Source organism: Vespa crabro, chromosome 9 (genome assembly GCF_910589235.1).
Source record: "Vespa crabro chromosome 9, iyVesCrab1.2, whole genome shotgun sequence".
Lineage (NCBI taxonomy): Eukaryota > Metazoa > Arthropoda > Insecta > Hymenoptera > Vespidae > Vespa > Vespa crabro.
In genome coordinates, this window is record NC_060963.1 from 6346208 (window position 1) to 6372500 (window position 26293).

Genomic DNA, 26293 nt, shown 5'->3' on the forward strand with positions numbered 1-26293 from the left:
GTTCTTGAAGGTACAAAGTACCAGTATTATAATCACATTCGGCCCTTGTCATTGTCGAATCTGCTCGACGGAAGATCGAAGTACTCGAGGACCCTCCATCCTCTCCTCTCATTCTTCTCATCTTCGATTGCGTTTCCAGTGAGTGTGTCATGAATATGCATGCCAAGCGCGTTCGCGCAAAAATTCACGGCCTTGACAGTCTGACGTTTCGAAGAGCGTAACCGTAAACGAGGCCTAACGATAGGCCGAGGATAATCGAACCTGACAGCATGCAAGAGAGATTGCCAGTATTTCTCTCTCTCTCTCTCTCTCTCTCTCTCTCTCTTTCTCTGTCTATCTATCTATCTCTTTCTTTCTCTTTTTAAAACTCGTGAAAGAATCCTCCTTGACGGGCGATATCCCTGTTAAATTATTCTGAAAGATGGCTTACAACGATCGTGATTCCAAATTTCGTTTATCCTTTTATAAAAAGGTCAATTTGATATAAGAATATCTCGCGAAAAGAAATCGAGACTTTCGATCTAAACTGTTATTCTTGGTTAAACGGGAGTGGGAGATAAAAGAAAAAAGATAGAGAGAAAAAAGGAAAAGCGATTGCACTCGGCTCGCGGATGAATTTCACCGGTGGATAAGAGAGTGGCGGCGAGAAGGGAGGAAGGGAGAAAGTGTGGAGACGAGGAGATTGGAGGAGGGTCGATCCGCTAGCTTCAAGGGGTCATTATAGAGTTCTCCTTAGCTGGCACGCGGCCCCTCGTCTTCCCGACTGTCCGGATTGACTGATGTCGGGTCATTCGGAGCCTTCTAGATCCTTCAGTTGCCTCACCTGACGTAGGAGTTAAATAGAAGAGCGAACGCTTCGGAGAATATTGCGCGATGCGTCGTTACGAGAGCGACTTTCAAAAGCAATTAAAACTATTCCCGGCATGCCGAGAGAAAGAGAAAGAGATAGCAAAACTACTATATAACTTTGATCGAACTCTCTTTCTCTCTCTCTCTCTCTTTCCCTCTCTCTCTCTCTCTCTCTTTCTCTATCCGTAAATTCTTTTATCCGTATCTAGTCCGAGTTAGAATGAAAGATGTTAGAAAATGTGAAACTTACCTGAGCGTATTCTGCGCAAATGTCGATCGAGGAGACGTAATTGACGACATCCTCGATGGTCCAACGATTAACCGCTTGTCCATCGCCGCACGGCATGTGGCCGCATAAGGAGGGACATCTGACGGGTGGCGGTGTACTCGGACCAGGTGGGGTAGCTTTGGGTTTCGGAGATACGCTCCCTGATCTCCTCGTTTCTGTCCTTTGCCTTTTACGAGGTGCAAATCCTCCTGGAGTCGAGAGATCCAAAGGGCTCGTCACTCCCGCGTCACGTTTGTTCGCACCTTTTGATTAAAAATTGTTTTATCGATAAGAGAAGAATTTTTAATTGGGATCACGCGATGATGTCCTTCGTTATTTTATTTCTCATGGATATAAATAAATGAAATTTATTATTGTGGTTTGTTTGAAAAATAATGAAAATCGTAAAATCATCGATATCGAAATCGAAAATTGTATATGTATGAAAGTTAGTGTTCTTTATATTTTTCTTTTTTTTTTTCGTATTAAAATTTGTCATAAGGTTTATCATAAAAATCAATATATTCGTGTTATAATTACGAATTAACATTTTTACTTACCTTTGAGATAAGTCTCGAGTTCGGCAGCGTTCTGTGCTGCATTCGCCGTTCGCACCATGTGCAAAAGGGCTTGTGTCGACGACATATCGAGCATAGGAGGAAAGACCGGGTTCCCGAATATGCTATCCTGTTTCTGCTCCTTGGGATCCTTGGAGAGAGGCGAGGTGGTTTGAACAGTGGTTGGTTGTGGCGCTCCAAGAGGGGCCATTAGACCTACGAACGGTGTGGCTGCGGTCTTAAACGCAGGAAACCTTGGATCCAAACCAGGAGGATAACCGTTTCTTAGGGTACTGAAGTAACTATGAACAAACAATAAAATTTCTCGATTAATAAATCTTCTCGCAATCAATGCTCTCTCACAATTTTCTCACATTGTAAGATTTTTAAACATCAAGTCTTTTTATGTTTTCTCTATTTTCTTTCCCCTTTTTGTACAGAATTTTTATTACGAAGTTGCGTGGCAAGTAACGTGAGTTAAACGGCAAGCACGTGTAAATAAGTTAGAGAACGCGTGAGAAATGCGAACGGTTGTATGTGTGTGTGTGTGAATAGATCGAAAGAGGACGATAGGATTTGGGAACGAAAGAAAGAACATTTTGTAGAAACATGTTTTGCCTAACGAACTATTATTATTAATAATGTATATATTGTTGCTACTATCGTTAATACATTTAATATTGATAATAAAAATAACTGTCTTAATCGTTTTCCCTCGAAACACCGATCCAACGATATAGAAACCAACGGAAATGATTTAAATGCGAACGAACGAAAGGATACGTGCGATTATTTATTCAAAGAGGAATTAAACATTTGAATAAACTTTTCCTTGAAATAATAGAAATCGCAAGCGTGTATCATATAATCATATATATTTGATCGAACAAGGAAACGTACTCGTTAGGATTGGCGTTGTTGTATTTTGCGGCGAGGCTTCTCATAAAATCACTGCAGTTACGTCCCATCATCTGTTCCATGTGCTTGAGATGATGCGGCGGTGGTGGTGGCCCCTCGGGTCCACCGAGGGATGTCGCATTTGGTGGCGTGCCTGGATGACTCGACGACGATGGCGTTACGCTTCTCGACGAGGTCGAGTTATTGTCAGGTGTTAGTCGTTCTGTTTTAACCTGAAACGAAACGTAGAAAAGTCGTCAATAAGAGGGAAGTCGTTCGGTTATCTCGTTTAACACGTCCTTGATCGGGAAATACGTTCTTACGATTTTACTCGAGGTCTCTCCCGTCTTAGAACCAAGAAAAAAAGAGAGAAAGAGAGAGAAAGATAGTAGACGGAATGAGAGAGAGATAGTACGGACTAGTAGGAAATATCTCGGTCGCATTAATTCCCTGAGAACAGATTGCATCCGAGATATGGTAATGAAGGCAACGCGTGGCGCAAGAGTTAACTCCTTCGTGGCGAGAGCGCTACCGGTGCGGAGACCACGTGACACCAAGAAGAACGAGACTCGATTGGCGGTAGAATAGGTTCCCTAAGGAGCCCCCGAGAACGAGAAGGCTGCTTGTTTCAAAGAGCCCACTGTAAATCTCTTTCTCGCCTCGACTGCGAGCGCGGCTCTTCTTCCAAGTAAAATCGTGAATATAATGACGAAAAAAAGAAAAAGGAAAAAAAAAGAAGAGAAAAAAAGAAATAAAAAATAAAGAAAAAAAGAAAGAAAGAAAGAAAGAAGTAAAAAAAAAGGATAAAGAGAAAAAGATAAAAGATACGGTAGTAGGAAGGAATCTAGTGTGTCATTCGGTGACTATTCTTTTCAAGGATGACCATAGACTTTTTAAAAGCTCTATACCGAGTGCCGCTTCTCTTTTTCTTTCTCTCTACCACTCTTGCATTCGTTCTAAAACGTTTACAGAAGCGTCAAACGTAGCTCGCGTGTGTGTCAACGAAAGAATGACACTGCACCTTTCGACGAGGTTGACATCGTCTGTATATACGTGAGTCAATCGACCGGTCAGAGATTTCGAACGGGACTCTTCGAGTACACATGTACAGTGGCTACCGGTCAAAGGATAAGAGAGTTCTCTATCTCTCTCTTTCTATTCTCTCTCTTTCTTTCTCTCTCTCTCTCTCTCTCTCTCTCTCTTTCTCTCTCTCTCTCTTTCTCTCTCTCTCTTTCTCTCTCTCTTTCTTTCTTTCTTTACTCCTCTACGTCACACAATGCAAAGAAAATCTCTCGAAACTCTCGCACGTGTTCATCGAGTGCTACGCGAAGACCGATCAAACACTCAAAGACGACGATTCTTCTTTCGAAAATTCGTATGGTCCTGGGCTCCTACCTTTCTGTGTTTGTTCAAACGCCTCAAATTCTCGATGAGATCGAAAGATCAAGAGAAAGAAAAAGAAAAAGAGAAAAAGAACTTTGACTGCGTGTAACCTTCGTACCTATCGATAATTCTATTCACATATATCTTCTTAGGTGGTCCATATTAAATTGTTAAAAATAAAAATGATAATTTTGAAAATGAAAAAAAAAAGAAAAGAAAAGAAGGATTGGTAAATATAATATAACGTACCAATGGGAATTATTCGTTTTATATTTTTCTTTTATCCTTGCGTTATGAATTAATGTAAAAAAAAATACTTTGAATAATTTACGACGGCACAGCTTTAATTTTAGTAAATAAATAAATAAACCGGGTTATTGCCAGGACGTGTGTACATTTTTTAATCATTAATTAAAATATATCTTTGGGAAATTAATAAACGGAGACAGTGAACTCACTTGAGCGGTATCGAGACCATTCTGATTTTGACGTCTTCTGCCTCTTGAAGGCCTGCTAGTAGCCGAACCCGAGAGGTGGGCGTCCTGGGGGCTTCCGCCCCTGCCGTCGACCGCTGTGTTCGCGGCCAGGGTGGTCTCCTCGTTCTCTTCTGTGTGCGTTCCTAAATCCGCTGCTTCTCCACGATCGCCACCACGAGATCCAGTACCCGTGGACGCGTTTTCACCAGACGCTTCACCTATAACATCAACGAAATCCAATCGGACGTTAATTAATTGTCCCTGAACAATTTTAATTTTTATTAAAACATCATGAAAACAATAAATAAACAAATCGATTTAATAATTATATTGAAAAGAACGATTTCAAGATCAAAATCGTAATCAACGATCTAAGTACAAATTTAAAATTAAACGGATTATAGTTCAAATTAATTCTTTATTATCTATCATATTAATCCTTGATATCCTTTATAATTAATAAGACACTTATCATTCTTAAATCTTTATATATAATAATAAATACTATTCGAAGAAACGTTTTATTGTACAACTTAATTATTAATAATATAATTTTTATGAATACTTGCTTCATTGCCGATTAACAATTAATTATCAAGAAAATCCCTTAATACAATCTTAAAAGAGATATGAAAAAGCTATCGGGCATGAAATTAAAAGAGCAACTTGATCATTCTTGATTTAATAAAAGAAGCGTATATTCTATATTTTTGTCGTAAAACTTTCTTAACGTCGGATCGCGTTAATGTAAGACGTTGTCTTTCAACACCAGGTATTTCGATGAAATACGTTGAGGAGGAAAAAAAAAGGAAAGAGGGAAAAGAGTAAAATGGGATGAGAGGTAAAGAAGAAGTGGGATAGTAGTCAAAGAGAACAGAGTTTACATGGTGACTTTTATCATGGCGCTAGCTTTTCTCGAAAGCGAGAAAACGAGAGAATGAGAAATTTACGTTCAATAAATGTACCCGTCTTTGGCGCCATTATCTTTTTCCTTGATCGCAGAAACGTATCTACACGATGAAATGAACGACGAGAACCAGGTAAAGGTGAGGGCAGAACGGTGGAAGAGAAAGAAGAGGGACCAATGAGTACGACGACTCAACAGGGTCACTGTCCCATCGTGGCTACCAAAAATATCCAATAAATTCTTGTCATCGTTAAACGCCTGGAATTTTATGGAGGCAGTAACTCGTCCGCACCGCCGAATTTGCTGTCCGATACGATCGAGCGCACTGCCGATGCCGGTGCTGTTATACCACCAACCTTCTCTTTTCTTCTCTGTTCTTCTCTCTCTCTCTCTCTCTCTCTCTTTCTCTCTTTCTCTTCTTCTTCTTCTTTCTTTCTCTTCCCTACTTTGCCACGTTCACCAGGATCTCGCACGGATACACCAGGGATCTCGTATCTTTCCATTACTCTTCTTGCTTTTCTTTCTGATCTCCTCCCAAGCTTCAATTCAGCAGGCTTTCTCATCTCTTAAATGTCCTCCTCATTTCAAGAATGGATAATACCTTTTCTTCGAAGTGTCGATTTAATCGGCTCTTTCTCCATTTCCAAAAGATTCTCTTATCGTATGATTAATCTTCATTATATATTTACCTATACAGGTATATATATATATATATATATATATATATATATATACGTATATATGTATACATGTATGTATGTATGTAGAAGTTGAGACATTAAAAAAAAAAAAAAAAGAAAAAAAAAAAACAAGAAGAAGAAGAAGAGAAAAAGAAAGAAAGAAATTTTAATTTGAATAAAATTATCGAAATAAATTATCGAACTAAACGGAGGCGCAATGTTATTTCTTGTAACATGCAGGTATAGGTCATCGTCCGATCGTAAAACAGATGCCGTTAATTGAGATGCTACGATCCAATCGACAAACTCTCAGCTACTATTTCGACAAAACAAATTAGAATCATACATTCGATACATGTAATCTCGATCGAATTGTTCAAATTTTCTTATCAAATACTTTTATAATATCCGCTAAATACTTTTAGAATTATCACTTCAATAGAAGGACTAGCTGTAAGAATACAATTCTCATAAAATTAATTTCTACGACAGTCATTACCGGATGACTTCATCGTTTCACACTAGAAATATTTACGACTATTCATAAAAATTCCATTAGATGTTAGAGATCGTAAACGAAAAGCATCGTATTTCTTTCTACGATATTACGTTTGATTTTTCGCCGAACGTGAAAAAATTTATACTTTCCTTGAATTATCATCTGTCTTTCTCTCTCTTTCTCTCTCTCTCTTTCTCTCTCTCTCTCTCTCTCTCTCTCTCTTTCTTCCTCTTTCTTTCTTTCTCTTTCTTTTAATTTATTTTATTGAAAAAGAACATTCGATAAAATTAATTATTAATCGTGAATCGACTTGAGGAAATTTCTTTTACAATTAGACACGTTTAATTTGATGTTACAAGATAAACAATCAAGTTTGTTATTATCGACAAAGGAGGAGTAATAATAATCGCAAGGTAAGTTTTACAAACGGTACAGCACAAAATTCGAACGTTAAAGATTTCTGATATATCTCTATCTTTTCGCGTTAACTTCCGGGAGTCTTCGTTTTAATAATCTACCGTAGGACGAAAGTTTTATGAGCGCGGTAGCTGGTCGGAGTAGCACGTACGACAAATATCATAACTGAAATGCAAAACTTTGCGAGTCGTCGTCAAAGAGTTAGAATCATTGTTTGAAAACCGTTCGTTCGGTTGTTATTCCTTAAAACTTTTTTCTTCTTCTTTGAACGATGCGCTTCAAGAACCGAACGATAAAACTAACCGCTATCTATATTTCTAGTCGCGTTCCTCAAACTTACAATTTTCCATGGCCTATCGCGAGCAACGTCAAAAGGAAAATATTGCCGGCAATAATTTCCGTTTGAATAGTTCCGTCTACGGACTTCGTTCGTTTGTTTTATAAAAGTGTCGTCGTTTTAAAGGTTTGCTCTTCTACGTCTACGCATACACAAAAGTCCTAGAAAACGAGACAAGGCATATACCACATGCAGTTGCGTTTGAAATAGAATCCTCCCTCTCTTTAAACCCCCCAGCCCTCCCCACCCTCACTCCTTGCCTATCCATCCAAATTGATCGTTTAATATTAAAAATCCTATGTTGTGTGTATCCTCCTTTTTTTTCCCTCTCTCTCTCTCTCTCTCTCTCTCTCTCTTTCAGCTCATATCTATTTCTATTAAATTATTCTTTAATTAATTTTATAATCATATCGAATACGATACAAATTTTCTTTTTATATATATTTTTTTTCATTTTTTTTTTTTTTTGTAAATATTTCTTACGAAATTATTACGATTAGAATTAGTTTTCGAAAAGATTCGAAAGCAGAATAGGTAGAATAGAAAGATAAACGTTCAACAGAGTATTCCCGTATAGCAACGTCGCGGTACGTTTTAACACGTCGTTACGATATTTTACACTTCGACACGGTGTCGTGTCCATGCCGTGAAACGAGAAAAAAGAGAAGCCAAAGGAAGAAGGAAAAGAAAAAAAAAAGAAAAAGGAAAGAAAAAAGAATAGGGAGAGGTTTGTACGAGAGCGCGAACATTGGCGGATTCTTCTCTTCTTTTTTTGTTTTTCTTTTTCTTTTCTTTTCTTGTTCTTTCTTTCTTTCTTTCTTTTCTTTCTTTCTTTCTTTCTCTCATCTTCGATTACGAATTGTCAATCAAAGTTTAATATTGGCATGCATCGTATATCAAGAGAAGAACAAACTTGAACAGGTGTTAAAAAGTAAACGACGAATTCGCCATCAATAATTATCTTTTCGAATGTAAGCAAGTAAGCATCCCTCTATCTCTCACTCCTTTTCTCTCACTCCTTCATATTATCTCTTTCTTAAGGATAACAGCTGTTAGTTGAGAGTCAGAAAAAATGACGTTGGTACACGTATGAGAAATAGCGTATCGTTGTGTTACTAAAGTCTCGAACTAAATGGAAAGGAAAGGAGAGAGGAGAGAAGAGGAGAGGAGAGGAGAGGAGAGGAGAGGAGAGGAAGAGAGGAGAAGGAAAGACACCGAAGCGAAACACTCATAAGGCGATACAGTCGCCTGAGCATAAATTATCTCGCGACTCTCCTTGCTAAAACGAATTGACCTTAGAGGTCAGGAATAGAGTGGCGCGCGACAGGAATAAAGATGGCACCGCGTCTCTGGGTCGACGTTAATTATCTCGCCGCTTAAAAGCCGCTTTCGTCGAATTCCAGCGCGAATCTTCTTCCGTGTCTCCTCTTCGTACCATTTCAAGATGAGGGGTGGTGAAAGGAGAAGGGTGCATGTGTGTGTGTGTGTGTGTATGTATGTGAGAGAGAGAGAGAAAGAGAAAGAGAGAGAGAGAGAGAGAGAGAGAGAAAAAGAGAGAAAGAGAGAGAGAGAGAGAGAGAGAGAGAGTTAGAGAGAAGTAATAAAAGAAAAAGAAGAAAAAGGAAAGAAGAGTTGGGGAGTGAGTATCAGAAAAATTGCAATCAAGTATCTGTCAATGTTATGAATGACGCGTCGTCGTCGGTCTGTCAAAATGCATGCCGATGAACGTTAACGCAACGGTTCCTTCGTGACCATGCATTCGAAATATTCTCGAAAGACACTTCCGGATATGTTCGAAAGCCGATGACCTGATCATAATATTTTCTTATGTTTTGTTTTGTTTCTTTTTTGTCCTTTATGCACAATCTGTTACTTCCTTAAATAATTTTTATTCGATCGAATTGAGAATATCTACAATTATTCTTTACGTCTTAATTTTCACGACGAGTAGCCTTCGATCTAATCTTTATTCTTTCATCCTGAACAACCTTTCCTATTTCCTCTTACTTCTTAACCAGACGACGAACAATCTCTCACGGTTTTTCGGATCTATACGATAACAATTCACGAAAAAGTGAATTGAATGTGAAAGTATATGTGTTGATTTTCCTTAGTTTCTATATCCAATCGGTCTTGATAAGGCTGTTCGTCGTTTCTTTGAGATTCATAAGTGCAAACGTGCGCGCGCGCAAATACGAATATGCTCGAGTACGCGCACGCATGCATGCATAGTTACTCCTGCATCCGCATCCGGGGTTATTTGACTCGCGGTTCTTAATGAACGATAAAGTCAGTTCCACGCGTCGCATGATGCAATCGCCGTGCAAAACCATCATTATAGGTTCCCGGAGTAAGGAAGAGCCATTATTGTCTTTTACGCGCTTTTATCTTCTTCGTTTTTTTCCCTTTTTTCTCTTCCTATCTCTCTCTCTCTCTCTCTTTGTTCTTATATCCATCCATTCTTCTCCCTTTTATCTTTCGAAGAAACCTACGAGATTCGTTTCTGAATGAACCTGCCGATCAACGTTGGAAACTGGATAATTCTGGATATGGATACTCTCGTTGACATCTTGAACCATTACGAGTTGAAGGACTGGATTTGCCATCTGACTTTCTTTTACTCATTCTGCAAAAGGCTTTATCGAGGTATTCATTGAATGAACTCTCTAAACGTTTTTTCTCGCTTGGTTATGAGAAACAGTTCGCTTTGTCGAAGGTTCAACAACAAGGATACGATCCTTGTTGATTTAAATCAAAATTTGAATCAGATATGTACATAAAATTAAAAAATCGCGGAAATTATGTATGAATATTTCATCATACTAATATATATATATATATATATATATATATATATATATATATATATGTATTTATTTTATTGAAAAATAAATCAATATTTCGTTATAATCGATTTGATCAATTTTTATTCATAGATCAATCGCCAAACTATAAAAAAATAATAAAAAAAAAAAGAATTAAAAAAGGATAATACGATGCAATTCTACAAATCCTATTAAGAACTTTTTACGTAGATATTACATATTTTATCTCTCTAATTACATTACTATATATTATTTTCTATATTAAATGTAACCTTTTAATATAAAGTCCAATATATAATATTTAACATCTTGACGTTGTCCAATCTTTCTATGTCCCTCGCTTTAATTACCTTAAGGTTTATCGCAAGGTTTTGTCGACAGGACATATAAATGGGCAATAATGATCGTTGGTCCGTCTTAACGACCTTCGAAGGCCACGAAGGAAAGAAAGGAGGAAGAGAGGGAAGAAAACGGGAGGCAATGAAGGAATTCAGCGTCATGACATTAACACGATCAACACGAAAGATCGGAACAGCAGACGGTATATACAACGACGACGGTAACGACGGCGACGTCGATGGCGACGGCGACGGCGACGGCTATGGCGACGTCGACGATGACGACGACAACGACGACGACGACGACGACGACGACGACGATGGCGACGACCATGTCCGTCGTCTTTGGATTCGTTGTAAATCCTCTTGAGCTAGGGTAGAGAACAGGACATGTCGATGGAATGGGGGAAGGGTGAGGAGGAGGGGAGGTGGAGGGGGAGGAGGAGGAGAGGGAGGGGGTCTTGAGCGTGCCCATTAAAGTGGGTTATGCCCATTTCAAGTGGAAAATCATAAGCACCGCAAATACGCCGTTATTACTATAGACGCGCCACACGAGCTCGCCACTTTGTAATCATGACTAATGCATAATGCAGTAGCCGCTCTGCTCCTTCGCCGCGTTTTCTACGTACCTACGTACTACGTACATATGCGGATACGTTTATGTAAATATGTTCTCTCTCTCTCTCTCTCTCTCTCTCCCCTCTCTCTTTTACTCTACAAGTCTACCTGCAAAACCTCTTCTTCTTTTTCTTCTTTTTCTATTACTACTACGAGAATACAACTGGTGTTCTATGACGGACCGTTTCGTTGATTGTATTTCTCTCTCCCACTCTCTCTCTATCTCTCTCTCTCTCTCTCTCTCTCTCTCTCTCTCTCTCTCTCTCTCTCTCTCTCTCTCTCTCTCTCTCTCTCTTTGCTTCTTTCTGTTTCTTTCTCCATCGTCAAAAGATTCGATACTTGTCGATGATGTTTTCATTAAGAATGTTTCTTCATCAAGTGGACTTACTTTTTTCTTCTCCTTCTTCTTCTTTTTCCTTTTCTTTTGTTACCGGACGCTCGAGATAAAAAATTGCGAGTTTACTGTATTCCATAGAGAGGAAGAGAATTTCTAAGAGGATAAGAAAACGTACGAGAACCAGACTCGACCTTGGTCGTGCGGAGAATGCTCGAATCAGCTGTTTTCAAGCGATGGGAGGTCTCCCGCGATATACACAATGGCTGTCACGTGACGCGCAAGCGTTTATTAGCCGACACGAGTCTGGAGAGAAGGTTGGATGAGAGACGAAGATAGATACATAGATAGACAGCTAGATGGATAGTAGTGGAAAGAAGAGTGTAAGTAAAAAAATGATATATATATACACATATATGTGTGTGTGTGTGTGTGTATGTGTGTATATATATAAAAAGAAAGAGAGAGAGAGAGAGAGAGAGGGGGGGTAGAAGGCAAGATAAGGTGGCGATTTATAGCCAACGGAGTTAAGATCGAGCGACGTTAAACGGCAAACTTCGATCGACACCAGCGCTACGAATGATCATATGACGTATAGTCGATTGCTTCTTATTAGGAGGCCGAGCATGTTCGACTTAACGTAGGAACGCGCCAACGCATTCCTGCAACTAATTAGCTCCCATTGTAAGTGTCGAGTCGCTCGAGGCGTCAACAATGTCATGCATTGCTCCTCTTCGTTCTCTCCCGTTCCTTCTCTCTCTCTCTCTCACTCTCTCTCTCTCTCTTTCTTTCTCTATCTCTCCTTCTTTCTTGTCCCTCTTCTACCCTTGTCCTCGACTTCGACCTCCGTTTCCGGAGGCGAACCGCACAGTGACCGTACTCGTTATGGTCGCAAACTGACGATGTTGACCGCCGTTGATCATACTACGGTACGTCATAAGATCATCTATTAAGGAGTTGTCGATCGATCTCTTTGAAAATATACGGATAAATGATAATGACGATTTCGATGAAATTCTGATTATTCATTCGTCGAAAAATACATTGATATATTAGTTATCGATTGAATTTTTTATAACAGTATGTTATGGTCTATGTCAATGAAATATTTGCTTTCTCTTTGACGTTCCCATCGCTTTTCTTTTTTTTTTTTTTCGTTCGGAAGATATTCGAAAACATAAGAAATTCGATCGACTTTTTAATTATATATGCTAATAGACAAATCGAAAATGTATATCTATGCATGCGAATCGATCGAACGAGATCTTTAATTCTTTTTCATCAATCTATTCGATGTCAATATCTTTCAAGAAATTCTATAGGACATTGTGTTATATTATTTCCGAGAATCTATGTAAATTAAATAGGTACGTAAACGTATGCAAACGAACCTTTTTTATTTTCTTTTTCCTCATAAAAGTGTCTCGACATTGTCTAGATTATTTCTTTTTTTTATTTTTTTTCTACGAATTTCATATGGTTCAATCTGCCAGAATATATTCGTGAATCAATGTGGGTCAAGATCAAGAACGAACATAAGTATTATAAATATATATATATATAGAACCACGAAATTTTTCACAGTTATCTCGACGTACATATACGTATACCATAGACAAAACTTTTTTTTTCTTTTATCAAATTAATACGAATTATTCCATCGAAACTAATTGCATTAGGTATTACAAATTATCTCTCTTATTTATTTATTTTTCTGTACGGTTAAATCAAAAAAAAATTTTTTAGATATACATATTTAATTTCATTCGAATCTCCATATACGCAATGATTAAAAAAATAAAAAGAAGCAATTTACAATACATAAAAAAAAAAAAATGAAAATAGTTTCATAAAATGAATGAAAATGTATAATCACTTTAGAACAATTGAAAAGATACAAATTTTAAAATTAACATTTTCTTTCATTAATTCTTTGATAAGCAATATTGTACGTTCTTCTGTGTGTATATGTGCGTATGTGTATGTGTGCATGTGATCATGATTAAAAATAAACTTTAAACTCTAAAATTTAGAATAGCCTCATATTATGTACTTTGGCGATAAGTAAGAGAGAGAGAGAGAGAGAGAGAGAGAGAGAGAGAGAGAGAGAGGAGATTGGTAAACGCATGCTTCCAAGGTGGAAAGCAAGCAAGAAAGACTCCAAGAAAGGAACGAAGAGAACGAGAGAGGAAGAGAGAGAAACAGAGAAAGAGAGAGAGAGAGAGAGAGAGAGAGACAGAGAGAACGTGCGTTCCTGCGTGACGTAGCTTTCGCAGGCCATCACGCATATGTTACCCTCCACGAGGAAGCCGTAGGAGCCTCCGGTACAATACAATCCGCGGGGTCATTCCACCGAGTCCTCCGGTCACCTCCACGTTCGACGAGTCTTTTTCGGCCTGCATGATGAACTTTGCACTCGGCGCGATCCTGCGCTTCTTCGTTCTGTTAGGTCACAACGGAGATACATAGAAGATCTTCGAATACGTACATGTTGATTATTATCTTCTCATCTATCCTTTCTGAGAAAATTTATTAGCGATAGCCAAACTAAAAGTGTAACCCGAAAAGAGTAAACTCGGGTCGACTCGTTAAATGGACTGATTAACACTCCTAGTCATTCTTTTTCTATCTCTCTCTTTCTTCCTCTCTGTCTCTCTCTCTCTCTCTCTCTCTCTCTTTCTCTCTCTCTTTCTTTCTTTCTTTCTTTCTCTTCAGTACTATAACAGCTGTTATTTGAATCACTTCGAATGACATCAAGAAAAATAATATAATCATCGAAAACGAGTATTTATTAATGAACTCATACTAAACATCTTATCTACCTCATCATAATCTATCGTAGAACGATAATACTTTTGTTCAGGACGTAAGTATATGTATCTACGTAAGTTATTACATACATAGATAGATGCATACATAAATGTATACAAACACCTTGGATATTACATAACACGATAATAAAATAAAATTACGTTATAATGACGATATCCTGTTTGTTATTACATGTTTTCAACGATACCGTATTAAATATAGTAAACGAGAGAGAGAGAGAGAGAGAAAGAACAAAAAGAAAGATAAAACAATCTCGATGGTGAATTTATATTTCGTTAATGCGTTACTACGTATTGCTTGATTAACGAGAGGCGTTTGTCAGAAATCGATCGTTTTTTTAATATCCATCGAAAAAGAAATAGAAACGAAGGAATACGATCTTGATTGGATAGATTAGATAAGAGGAAAGGAGAGTCACGTACTTACGTGTATATGCACTCACGTGAAAAGATTTATCTTTTCAAATTAATCGAGAATTTAACCCTGATTATGTAATTTTACCGTACAAGTGGTATGTCACATCGAAGGTAACAAAACTGAACAAGCTTAATTCAATGCTGATTATCGCCGTTTCTACGTGTTTACTTGCTTTTACACTTGTGTACTTACTTGCGAAATATTTCAATAAATATTTTATGTTACATATATTTTAATATTTCGCTCCTGTACAAAATGTATATTAACTATATATAAATGTAATTATAGCGATGTCGAAATTAATGGTGATAGTGTAAATCATATATCACGTAACGTGAGATATCCTATCCCTAAAGGGGGGGGAAAAAAAGCATAATGCGTGAAATTATCCGAAGGAATAGACAATAATTATATATGTGAAACATACGAAGTAAATAACATACATATAGACTATTAAACAAAACAAAACGAAACAAAATATATATATATATATATATATATATATATATATATATAATTAATCGAAATTAATATAAACAAACGATTAATAATAATTAACTAAAACAATTAGTAAAATAATGTTAACAACGTTTAAAATATGAACTGAAACTGCAAACATTTCCATTTTTTTTTCTTTCTTTCTTTACAAATATAAAAGTGTTCAACGATATGAACTAATCTCGATGAAACATTATTTAAAGTGGAAAATGTATGAAACGAAAGTTCGATCGACAAATTGAAAAATTAAGAAAAAAAAAAATGAAGAACAAACAAACAAACAAAAAAGAGAATAAGAAAATGTCAAAGTCGAATATAAAAGTCGATTATAAAAAAGATTTCCCGTGATCTCGCGCATTAATTCGTTCGTGGTTACGTGCGTCTTTTACGCACTGTACCTATTATTCATTGCGAGTGCATCGGGAAACGGTTGTGTGACCTTTGTTGATTCTCGATGGTCACGGACTTCGTCGCTTCGAGAGGTGCGCGCTAGCAAGCACGCTTCTAAACAGCGAGACGCCTTTGCTTTAACACCAGCCGACGAGATTTCTCTCTCTCTCTCTCTCTCTCTCTCTCTTTCTCTCTCTCTTTCTCTCTTTCTCTTTCTCTTTCAATGTCTCCGGCTCTATCTTTCTCTCTCTTTCTTAGTATCGCCGAGGCGATTCGCAGTTTCAACTTAATTGACGACGATGTAATAGCTACCAACAGCGTCGGAGACCGGGATAATATATTATTATGCGGAAAGTGCTCACGACGTTTGCTTTTTGCTTCGCTCGGATTAGCGGGCGCTCGAGCTCGCTCGCTCGCTCGCTCGCGCGCGCGCGTACGTACTCATACGCGTATTCCATCTCTCGAAAGCTTCTTTGAATAATCGCTACCGTATCGTCGAAGGGTAATTAGAAACGGTCGATCAGAAATATCCATGCATGGTTGTATTCGTGTCCCGTGATTTATTCGATCCCTATGATATATATATATATATATATATATATATATATATATATATATATATATATATATATATCATATATATGCAAGTTGTCGTTTTTCTTCTTCTTAGACTTTTTCTATACTCGTTCGATTCCCGTTTACTCGTTTACCTATATAACGTATATAACGTTTGATCTTTATTTCATCCTAGTCTCCCATGGGTATTGAAATGTCGTTTATAGAGCCTCGTCTATTACTACTGATACAAAAAAAAAAAAGAAAAAAAAAGAAAAAAAAGAACGGAAGAAAAAAAAGAAGAAAAAAAAGTCTAATTACAGCAAAATAAGATTCTCGAACGATTTAATCGACATCAATTAGGGAAAAGAAAATTGACACAAGAGTCGTTTTGTACGCGCGTCTTGTAAATTATTGAAATAGTATACATAGTCATTAAACGTATTTATAAAATACAATTCGAGATAGAACGTTCGTCTTCTGTCTATGATATCACTGGCGTATCGTACTCCATCACTACGAAACTCTTAATTTATGTTATATATTTTTACTTAGAGTGACTTTCATTGAAATGGAACGGATACGTAAACAGTTCAAATCATCATTGGTTCTTAAGTATGTGCAATTTCTTGCGGCTTAATCGTTGGGATCGGCTTGTTTCATTGTAAGAGAAGAAAGAAGAGAGGAGAGGGAAGAGGAGAAGAAGAAGAAGGAAGAAGAGAAGGAGAAGGAAGAGGAGGAAGCGGAGGAGGAGGAGGAAAAGAAGTACCTCCTGACTCGGGCATACCGAAAAGCGTGACCGATCGAGGCCGATTAACCTTTCCGTTCGGCGATATCGTACCTCGGCTAATTAATCGCGAGCATGTCGACGGATCCGTTCAGCTTCGCGAATATATCGCGTTAGTGAACCGTATGGAACGACGACGCGCGCTTCCAACGATCGGCCACCCACGACAGGAGTCTCTCTATCCTTCTCTTTCTCTCTCTCTCTTTCTCTCTTTGTCATTCTCTCTCTCTCTCTCTCTCTCTCTCTCTCTCTCTCTCTCGCAATGTATCTTCGACAAACGTAAATTAACGGCTTATCGTATCGGCAAAAAGGGTCATTAGGCGCTTCGTAACTGTGATCTATTTTTTCTTTTTTTTTCTTGGATTCGGCTCGAATCAAACTTTCAAAAGAAATGAAAAAAAGAGAAAAGATAAAGGGAACAAACAAAAAGATCTAGGTAAATATAATTTAAGGGATAAGTAAGTGTTTCTTTTTTGTTTTTCTCTGAAAAAAATCTCTTACGTCATTTTTAATAAACGCAATCATAAAATTCGAGTTTGTAAAAGGTTATTTGTAAAAGGACGTTTGAATTTTCGTATACACCCGGTAGAAAAAGTAGATACCTGGGACCTAAATCTCAAAGCTCTTCTCTCGATGACCCCAGGATGGATTCTAAAGGTCGACGAAGGAAGAATGTTGAGGCCAAGATACACCTCCCCAATGAATCCCCCTCTTTCTCAGCTTTCGTCTCTACGCCCGCCCGTGTTCCTCTACTTAACGACGACGATAGGAACGAAATCTTCGTTTCACCAAATGCTTTTTGTGTGCACGAGGTTCCGGGTAGAAAAAAGAAGAGAAAAGAATAAAAGAGAGAGAGAGAGAGAGAAAGAGAGAGAGAGAGAGAGAAGAAAAGGTTAAATGTTAGAGGCCGGTCAATAAATCCAAGAATGTCTGGCGTCCGGTGGATACCTGCCGGTCGTCTAGACTTTTTCTATCTTTTCGAAACACAAAGGCAAAGATCGTAAATGAATTTTCTGACATGGCTGACATCCAACGAGGAATCCTACTGAGAACACTCACCGGGTAGAAACAAACCCATTTTTCGTATCGAACGTTACGAACCAAACGAAAATTATCTTCGTACGTATTAAGATAGTGATGAGGAGAGGTAGAGTTCAGAGGGAAGGGATGGAGGGGAGGGGAGACATTTAGGAATAAAAGAAAGAAATTGATATAAATAAATAAATAAATAAATAAAATGGGGATTATCGATCGTATCGCAAATAGAAAATGGTCCTTTTAAAATATTCGGCATTAAGTAGGTACCATCAGACTGATTCGATAAGGGAATCAATTTCATTCTTAATCGTTGGAACGCGAGCGAGCTCATTATAGATCGTAGGAGACGCGGTGGGTTCATCAGATAGGTACGGATTATGTGTATACCTCGAAGAGACGTCACGTTCCGATATCATGAACTGATAGCTACAAGCTGGAATGCGACGCGACCCATCGGTCTCGGTTCTACTACTCTCTCTCTGTTTTAAACCAAAGAAACTTTTAATCAACGACATTCTAATCAAACGATCGAGAAACCGTCAACCTTACGTTACTTTTCGATCGATCTTTTTCGTGTATAGCCAATTAGCAGGTAGAAAAGACGATCCGATATTTCTTGACATTGTCGAGTGTCGAGATTTTTTTCTTTTTTCTTTTTTCTCTCTCTCTCTCTCTCTCTCTCTCTCTTTCGTCGAAAGATAGATAAGATAAAAAAAAAATTTCTAATTCGTATTTATTACCTGGATGATCGTATTCTAAAATTATCGATCATTCCAAATACAATCATTATTTTTGTAAGGAAAATATTATCGAAGCTAATAAGAAAATCGACAGAGTTAAGAAATATTACTTTCAAGTAAGAACTACGTAAAGATTAACACAACGATGTTGGAAGAAGAGACCTTCCCGATATGGTCACGTGCTCTTCTCTCGATGCAAATGAGAGACCGGCATGGAAGTACCACCACGGCTATAGACGGTAAGCGAACGAAAGCTTCGAGCAATTAAATTCTCATTGGAAATCAGACACGTGTTACCGCGATGTCTGACGCAGCGGTCACGGCGATTGCGACCTCGAGATCGTCGATATCGCGCATTACGCGACAAATCGTCGGCCTTCGTATCGCGCGAACCACCGTAAACGCGTGCAAGAGAGAAAGAAAGAGAAAGAGAAAGAGAGAGAGAGAGAGAGATTCAATGATTCCGTAGGTCGATCTATCGATCGATCGATCGATCGGATAAAATCATCGCCGATTTACACCGGATAATCGTAAATGATCGTTAACAATTTCTTTTTATTTAAACGCAATAAAATTCATTTTTACGATTGAAAATTGAAAGGCGTCAATCAATGAAGTTATCGGTTTATCGATTATAACCCTTGATTATAACGTGGACTTCAGTAGTAAATCGTTGTATATCTATAGTATATAGCGTTCCACGACGAGAGTCAGATTTAATAGAAGAAACGGTGTTCGGTACAACTTTTTGTTTTCTTTTTAATTACATAAATCAATATTATATATATATATTATATATATATATATATATATCGACATTACGAGAATACATCTTTATCTAATTGAAATAATTTGTATAATTTAACATATAATCTGTACGAGATTATAAAATACATCTTTATCTAATTGAAATAATTTGTATAATTTAACATATAATCTGTACGAGATTATAAAAATTACAAACAAAACAAACTTCATCGCATATAAAGCACAAGCGTTAAGGGGATAAATTAAGATATAATGCATATTTTAATTCCAAAATATATTCAAAAATAATAGTAAAAAATAACATTTTCTCGAAGATATTTATTTATTTTTTTTTTGGCTCGTATAGTGACTTGGTTATGGCAGAGCATACGGAAGGTTAAAAACTAAAGTAAATACACACGTAATCTAAAATTTATATTAATATGAAGAGATAACAGTTTAAAGATTTCAAAGTCGCATTATTTAAATATCGCGTTATAACTATAATATATTATTTATATTATTATATATATTATTCTTAATCTCGACATTGTATTAATACTAAAAAAAAAAAATCAATCAATCCTACTCGTTCCTCCTCGTAAATCTGAATCAAATGAGTTTATCATAACCCAACGTCTCATTAAAAGTGTTCGTTCTTTTGATATCATGACTTTGCCATCGATTTTTCTCATAATACCAATGACCATAATTCGTACAACGTTACACGTATTGCGAGAATCGATTTCGTGGTAAGGAAAAGAATAAGAAAAGAAAAGAAAAAGAAAAAGAAAGAAAAAAGAACACAACCATCGAATTTATCCTCTCGACACCAAAGTTACTATAAGAACGTTCGGTTGAACGTGCGAGAGTCTTAGAGAGCTCACGGAAGCTTTATTTCGTCGTATCATCGTAGCTCTCGTACCGAGTACCTTGTCATTTAAAGGGGAATTATCGTGACACCGCGCCGACGTGGACGATTAATCTTGACGGTGCGAAGGTGGCATTTCGTGGTGCACCTACCTCTATCCCTACCACTATAACCTCTGCCACCCTTATACCCCTCTCTCACCCCCCAGCCTCCTCTCTTTTACTTCCTCCTACTCCGCAAGAGATCCACGCATACAAACATACACACACACGCATACACATATACGTATCTATGCGTGAGAAAAAGAGGGAGAGAGAAAGAGAGAGAGAGAGAGAGAGACAAAGAAAGAAAGAGAAAGAGAGAAAGTACACGTGTACACGTATATACGTATATACCCACGTAGTTACGTACATAAGTGCAAAGCACAGGAGTACAAGATGCACGAAGGCGGCACGGACGGAGACTGCCGATCGAAGAAGGAGAAGGAAGGTTTTCGCGCGCTTATCTCGTCACGACGATCTGCCGACAGATACACCGCGCCGCTTGACACGTAACAATGCATGCATGAATTAATAGCAGCCACTGCCGTGCTCGTACTTCTCCCTCGCTTACAGGGAGATTTACATCTTTATCGCGGCTTGGGAGGTGTCGTTCTCGAACCTTACGCGAAAAAAACAGAAGAAAGAGAAAGAGAGAGAGAGAGAGAGAGAGAGAGAGAGAGAGAGAGATGTTTAATTTCAACTTATATACTTTTAACAATCACTAATCTACTTGTTGAACTCCTTAATGATATCGTTTTCGATTTTTCTATAACACGGCAATACCTTATCGCATTAACGATAAAACTCACGTTACGATTATTTCTTGATTAAATGCGTAAAAAATTAATAAGAAGAATTTCTATCGAGAATTGTCCGACCGATCTCACGCACGATAATTATTCTTTTCACAAGACTCGTCAAACATTTCTACCGTAACTTTCTCGGAATCAAAGTCGAGTAAAGTTGGCCGCAGTCCGAGACTCCATTCCCGCGGGTTATTAGATATAATTGCGATCCTGGGAGAAGCTGGTGTACGCGGAACGAAGGCGTAAAGAGGTAAGAGGAACAGAGAGACAGAGACAGAGACAGAGACAGAGAGACAGAGAGACAGAGAGAGAGAGAGGGAAATGGTAGTGCGGTGAGAGAAAGAAAGAAAGAAAAAAAGCAGAGTACCGTGACTCGTGACGAGAATCGATGGAAGGGATGGGAAAGGGGAAAGGGAGAATTCAGGAGGGAAGAGAGGAGGAAGAAGCTCGAGCACGGTGAAAACGCGAAAGGTTAGCGCTTCTATAAATTCTGACGAGAGAGGAACGTGCTCGTACGATCGATCGATTGATCGATCGATCCTCGTCGATTCGTCGTACCGTTCGTCTGGAAATAACGAGTTCGACGAGAACTACGACGGAAGGTAATGTGAAAATGCGATATTAACGAGATATGCACGTTCGTCTTGATCGATATTAACCATCTCGAACGATTTACCAACGACGAATGCAGAACAAATTTTACAGAGTTATGCTCTAGTTCTACCATAAAATTTGCCAAGAAATTCAATAATGTTCATGCAACAATCTTAGCTTAATATTATCGATTTATTGAAAGATTCAGATTAACGATTAAATTATTTTCTATTAGATCGTGGCAAATGAGAGATCGAATGAAAGTCGATACGATTACGGTCACGCCTCGCTAATTAGATCCGATATTCGCATTTATGTGCCGTTTTTATTGCATGATTGCACGAGAAAACTGCACGTTCCTTTCGATGTTCTTCTAGCGATTCCTATTAATAAAAATTTTGACGTACTCAATCGATTAATTTTAAAAGATGTTCTTTTGCAAAAAAAAAAAGAAAAAAGAAAAAAACAAGAAATCGAGGGGAAGAAAGTGTATATATATATATATATATATATATATATATATATACATATATATATAAAGCCTTTAAATCAGACATGAAAGGTTAACGCTTTCATAAATCTTTCGACGATAATGTATCTTTAGGCATATTCTAGCTAACGACTCGGCTTTTCCCTTGAGACTTCACGGGATCAAGACTTTCCGAAAGGGTGAGAATTCCTTTCGGGTTTCCTCGAAGACGCCCACCGCGAAACACGAAACCGGAACCGTTTATTAGTTTAATAAATCCCATGTTCGATGCGTTCACTTACTCGATGCGTTCTCTCTTTCTTTCTCTCTCTCTCTCTCTCTCTCTCTCTCTCTCTCTATCTCTCTCTTTCTTTTTCTCTTGAACCCATCGAAGCTTGACATTTAAATATACCTTAAAATGCAATTCCCACAAAAGCGACAAGTAATCCAGCGCTTCTTTCTCACTCTCTTTCACTCTCTTTCGCTCACACACACTCTCTCTCTTTCTCTCTCTTTCTCTTTCTCTTTCTCCCTTCAGACGTGAGGTTTATCGGACCTCTTGATATTCCGTACGAAAGTTTCTGCTTACCTGAAACAAAAAACGAAGAATCCACGTGTCAGTAGAAGTATAATTTATGTCATAGAAATTTCGCAAGATATTATTCTATCTTTTGAGATTAGATTTGCGATAAAATAATTCGCAAGTAGAAGTTTTCTTAAAGAACAAAAGAAAAAGAAAAAATATTATCATTGAGAGATATGAAAAGAATTATTCGAAAATCCTTTTTTAAACAAGGAATTGGGATTAAGTATCGATAGATTTTATAAAACGGAAGGAGACGAGTCTCGACAATGGAAAAAGTAAGGATTTTGACGTGTACGTCGGTCACGTGGGCAGGACACAATGCGCAGGGTGCGGCCTCACCTCTGACACGACGAGGTCTCGACCTATAGCCGTGTAAACCGGCCTCGAGGTATATCATTGTGCGCTAGCTTACCCACCGTGTGTGCCCAACCCACGTGCAACGCCAACACGTACGGCCCGAGAGAGTCTTTCTAAGTCCGCTCTGACCCTCTTTGGAATTTTCATCGCTCTGGGAACACGAGCGGAAGGGTCAGCCGGTTCGCCCTGCCTCCGTTCGCATACCTAAGCTCAAATTTACTTTAGAGTTTAAAACAGATTCAAACTAGCAACAACAATATTCTTTTCTAAACTAGTGATGATACGATAACCTCATTTTTTTGAGGGGGTCAATTTTCACGGAAAAAGAAGAAGAAGAAGAAAAAAAAAAGAAAGAAAACATCGAATAGAATCAGAATACTATGTACAGTAAGTAAAAAGGTAAGGTACCATTATCGACGATACATTCCCTTGCCATTTTGAACTTTTTCGATTACAAAAGATATCCATCGCGGGATTCTAACGTCGTGCGTTATCTGGCAAAATATAACCACGAATAACGTGACAATAGAAGAAAAGCTAAACATTCAGGTATATCTCTTTCATATAATTTCCACCGTCATCACTGGCACTTTCCATAAATGTCCAATAAAATTGAAAGTGGACGGTCGAGCGAGACGAAAGAGGTTCTTGTCTTGTCTATGTGTTTGCGTGTACGTGCGTATGTATGTGTGCTTGCTCGCTTGCTTGCATGCGTGTGTGTATGTGTGTGTGTGTGTGTGTGTGTGTGTGTGCACGCATTGGACGTGTGTATCCTTAGACGCCCACGGTATCTCATATCTTACGGATGAAGACATTTACGACGAACCTCGCTACGCACACATCTCGCCGCGAGTTGTCCTTCCATGCGTGTGTATGCACAATGCGCACGCTCACTCGATGTCATTCTCTTCTAACCCATCCTTTTTTATCCACTCTCGCATCTCTCCATTACGAGGATGCGCTATCATCGCGAAGTAAATGTCACATTAGAGACAGAACTTCGGTACGGGAGCATTCTTTTTCACCTACGATCTTGTAACGGATAGACCGTATGTACGATGAAAAACAAAAATAAAAATAAAATTGAAAAAAAAGAAAGAAAAAAAAGAAAAAAGGAAGAGAAAAAATGACGAAGGAGTTAATAGATGCAACAGTGAATAGATAATTAAGTAGTTAAAGACAAACGATGGACGTCTCGAATACATCCCGTACTCTTGGGATAATTCGACGTAAACAAAGATGCATTGATGATAAGTGAAGGAATTGAGAGATACCTTCGTTGCTCGTTAAAGTAAATTTATTTTATTGTGTAACAAATGGGGTGGGTGGGAGCATGGATAGTAAAGGAAATACAATAAAATACAAGGCAAACACATAGGTATGTAACTTAGCGTTTACGTAATCTTTATCACGGAAGACGAAAAAAAGATCAATTGGAAAGAACAGAACGTGGTAAAGGTTTTCTCTCTCTCTCTCTCTCTCTCTCTCTCTCTCTCTCTCTCTCTCTCTTTCTCTGTCTGTCTTTCTTAGAAAAATCTTATCTTTACCTTAATGACACGAGATCGGAGTTATTAGCAACGATCTTTGACGCGCTCATATATTATATTCTTTGATTGCGTGTGACTTCAAGTCTGTTCTTTTACGTATCGGTGCTTGTTGTTGGTTGCACAACGAAAGCGTGGAATCGTCGTCACCTTCGGTGACACGTCACCTCTGACTTTTGCGACGTGCTGCACTATGCAAGAAGCGACATGCGCACGTACCAAGGCACGTTCGTCGACCGAGCTAATCTCCACCGTCCTCTATATCTCGGGCCACGTATCTCTCCTCTCCCGCGTACCTCTAGAAAATTTACCATCCGTGAAATATCCTGCGAAAGAGTAACTTCACGTTTCTTCTTCGTATATGTGTGTGTGTGAGGAAGAGAGAGAGAGAGAGAGAGAAAGAGAGAGACATTTGATTTCTCGGAAATTCGTTCGACTTCGTTTCGTATAAAGCACGTCGAAAGAGTTTATTATAAATTATAGCTCTTTGAAAATGTTCGGGAAAGAAAAAACAAAAAAAAAAATGGAAAAGAAAAAACAGTAAAAAAAAAAGAAAGAAAGAAATGTCTAAAAGATCCCGTCAACGAACGTCATTACGAACAATCGTTAAAGTCCTAATCGATATACTAGAAGCGACTTCTTGTTTCCGATGGATTTATACGAAACGTACGGTAGTTTTAAACGCTTCGTTACGCTAAGGCAAATGAAATAGCCGAGAAGCACGCTTCTCGATCCCGAGGCCTGCGTAGAACGTGCTTTAAACCTTAACGACGTTCGCTCTTGTAATTTGTCATTAGGAGAGCCCTCGACTTCGTTATCGATCCTTCTACTAAGACGCAATGACTTCCGGTATACTCGATACGGCCTTGCGTTTCTGAACGAGAACCATTCGGTTTATTAGTAAGATCTGGACTGGGTTTTACTACGTGCCGGTTACCTCTTAGGAATGCCTACTGTAATTAGGAACGGGTTTCTTAATAATATGATACGATACGTAATATACAATCTCGTGGTCTACGCAGCCCGATATTAAAACTTATGTACATCGCTAATTTCTTAATAATTCCACTTCGGAGCTTCTATGAAACTCTCTTGAACGACCTTTCTTTGGTTACGATATTGATTTTCCGATTGAGTAAAGATCGACAAATGGATCATTCATTTTATAGAATTTAAGAGAAAGAAAAAAAGAAAGAAAGAAAGAGAAAGAAAGAGAGAGACGGAAAAAGAGACAGGAAGAGAGAGAGAAAGAGGGAGAAAGAGAGAGAGATGAAAAGAAAGAAAATATAAGACTTTAGTAAAATAGTTGAGAGCCCCTGTCCCACATAGAACACGAGGCGGACCGGTTCAGGTCACGAAGGTTTCTCCGAGGTCATGTCCTCTGCCAAGCTTCGAACTCGGTCCTCTCTTTCTCCCTTCTCCTCGTTCTCTTCTTCACCCTCCTTATCCTTCGTCTCGCGTGACACGCACACTCGGTGCGTGTGCCTTAAGAAGACGCGTCTCTCCCTCTCTTTCTCCCTCTCCCTCTGTCTTTCTCGTTCCGAAGGGAAGATTGAAAAACGACGCGATGCTGAGGGCGAGGCTCTGGACCAAACCGCAAAGGAAAAAATCAAATAAAAGGAGAAGAAAGAGGAAG

General features: G+C 38.3%; 1 protein-coding gene across 4 annotated transcripts in view; it reads right to left on the reverse strand.

Moving 5' to 3' along the window:
• LOC124426745 overlaps nucleotides 1–26293 on the reverse strand; it is a 183791-nt gene that overhangs the window by 44821 nt on the left and 112677 nt on the right. For 3 of the 4 annotated variants that reach the window (XM_046968816.1, XM_046968817.1, XM_046968818.1), the window contains 4 exons: nucleotides 4413–4648; nucleotides 2575–2804; nucleotides 1678–1976; nucleotides 1100–1380 (listed from right to left, as the gene is read on the reverse strand). In XM_046968816.1, the coding sequence (XP_046824772.1) occupies nucleotides 1100–1380; nucleotides 1678–1976; nucleotides 2575–2804; nucleotides 4413–4648 (1046 nt within the window). Of the gene's footprint in view, nucleotides 1–1099; nucleotides 1381–1677; nucleotides 1977–2574; nucleotides 2805–4412; nucleotides 4649–5395; nucleotides 5922–26293 lie in introns of those variants that run through there. The other variant, XM_046968819.1, reaches the window with a different exon arrangement.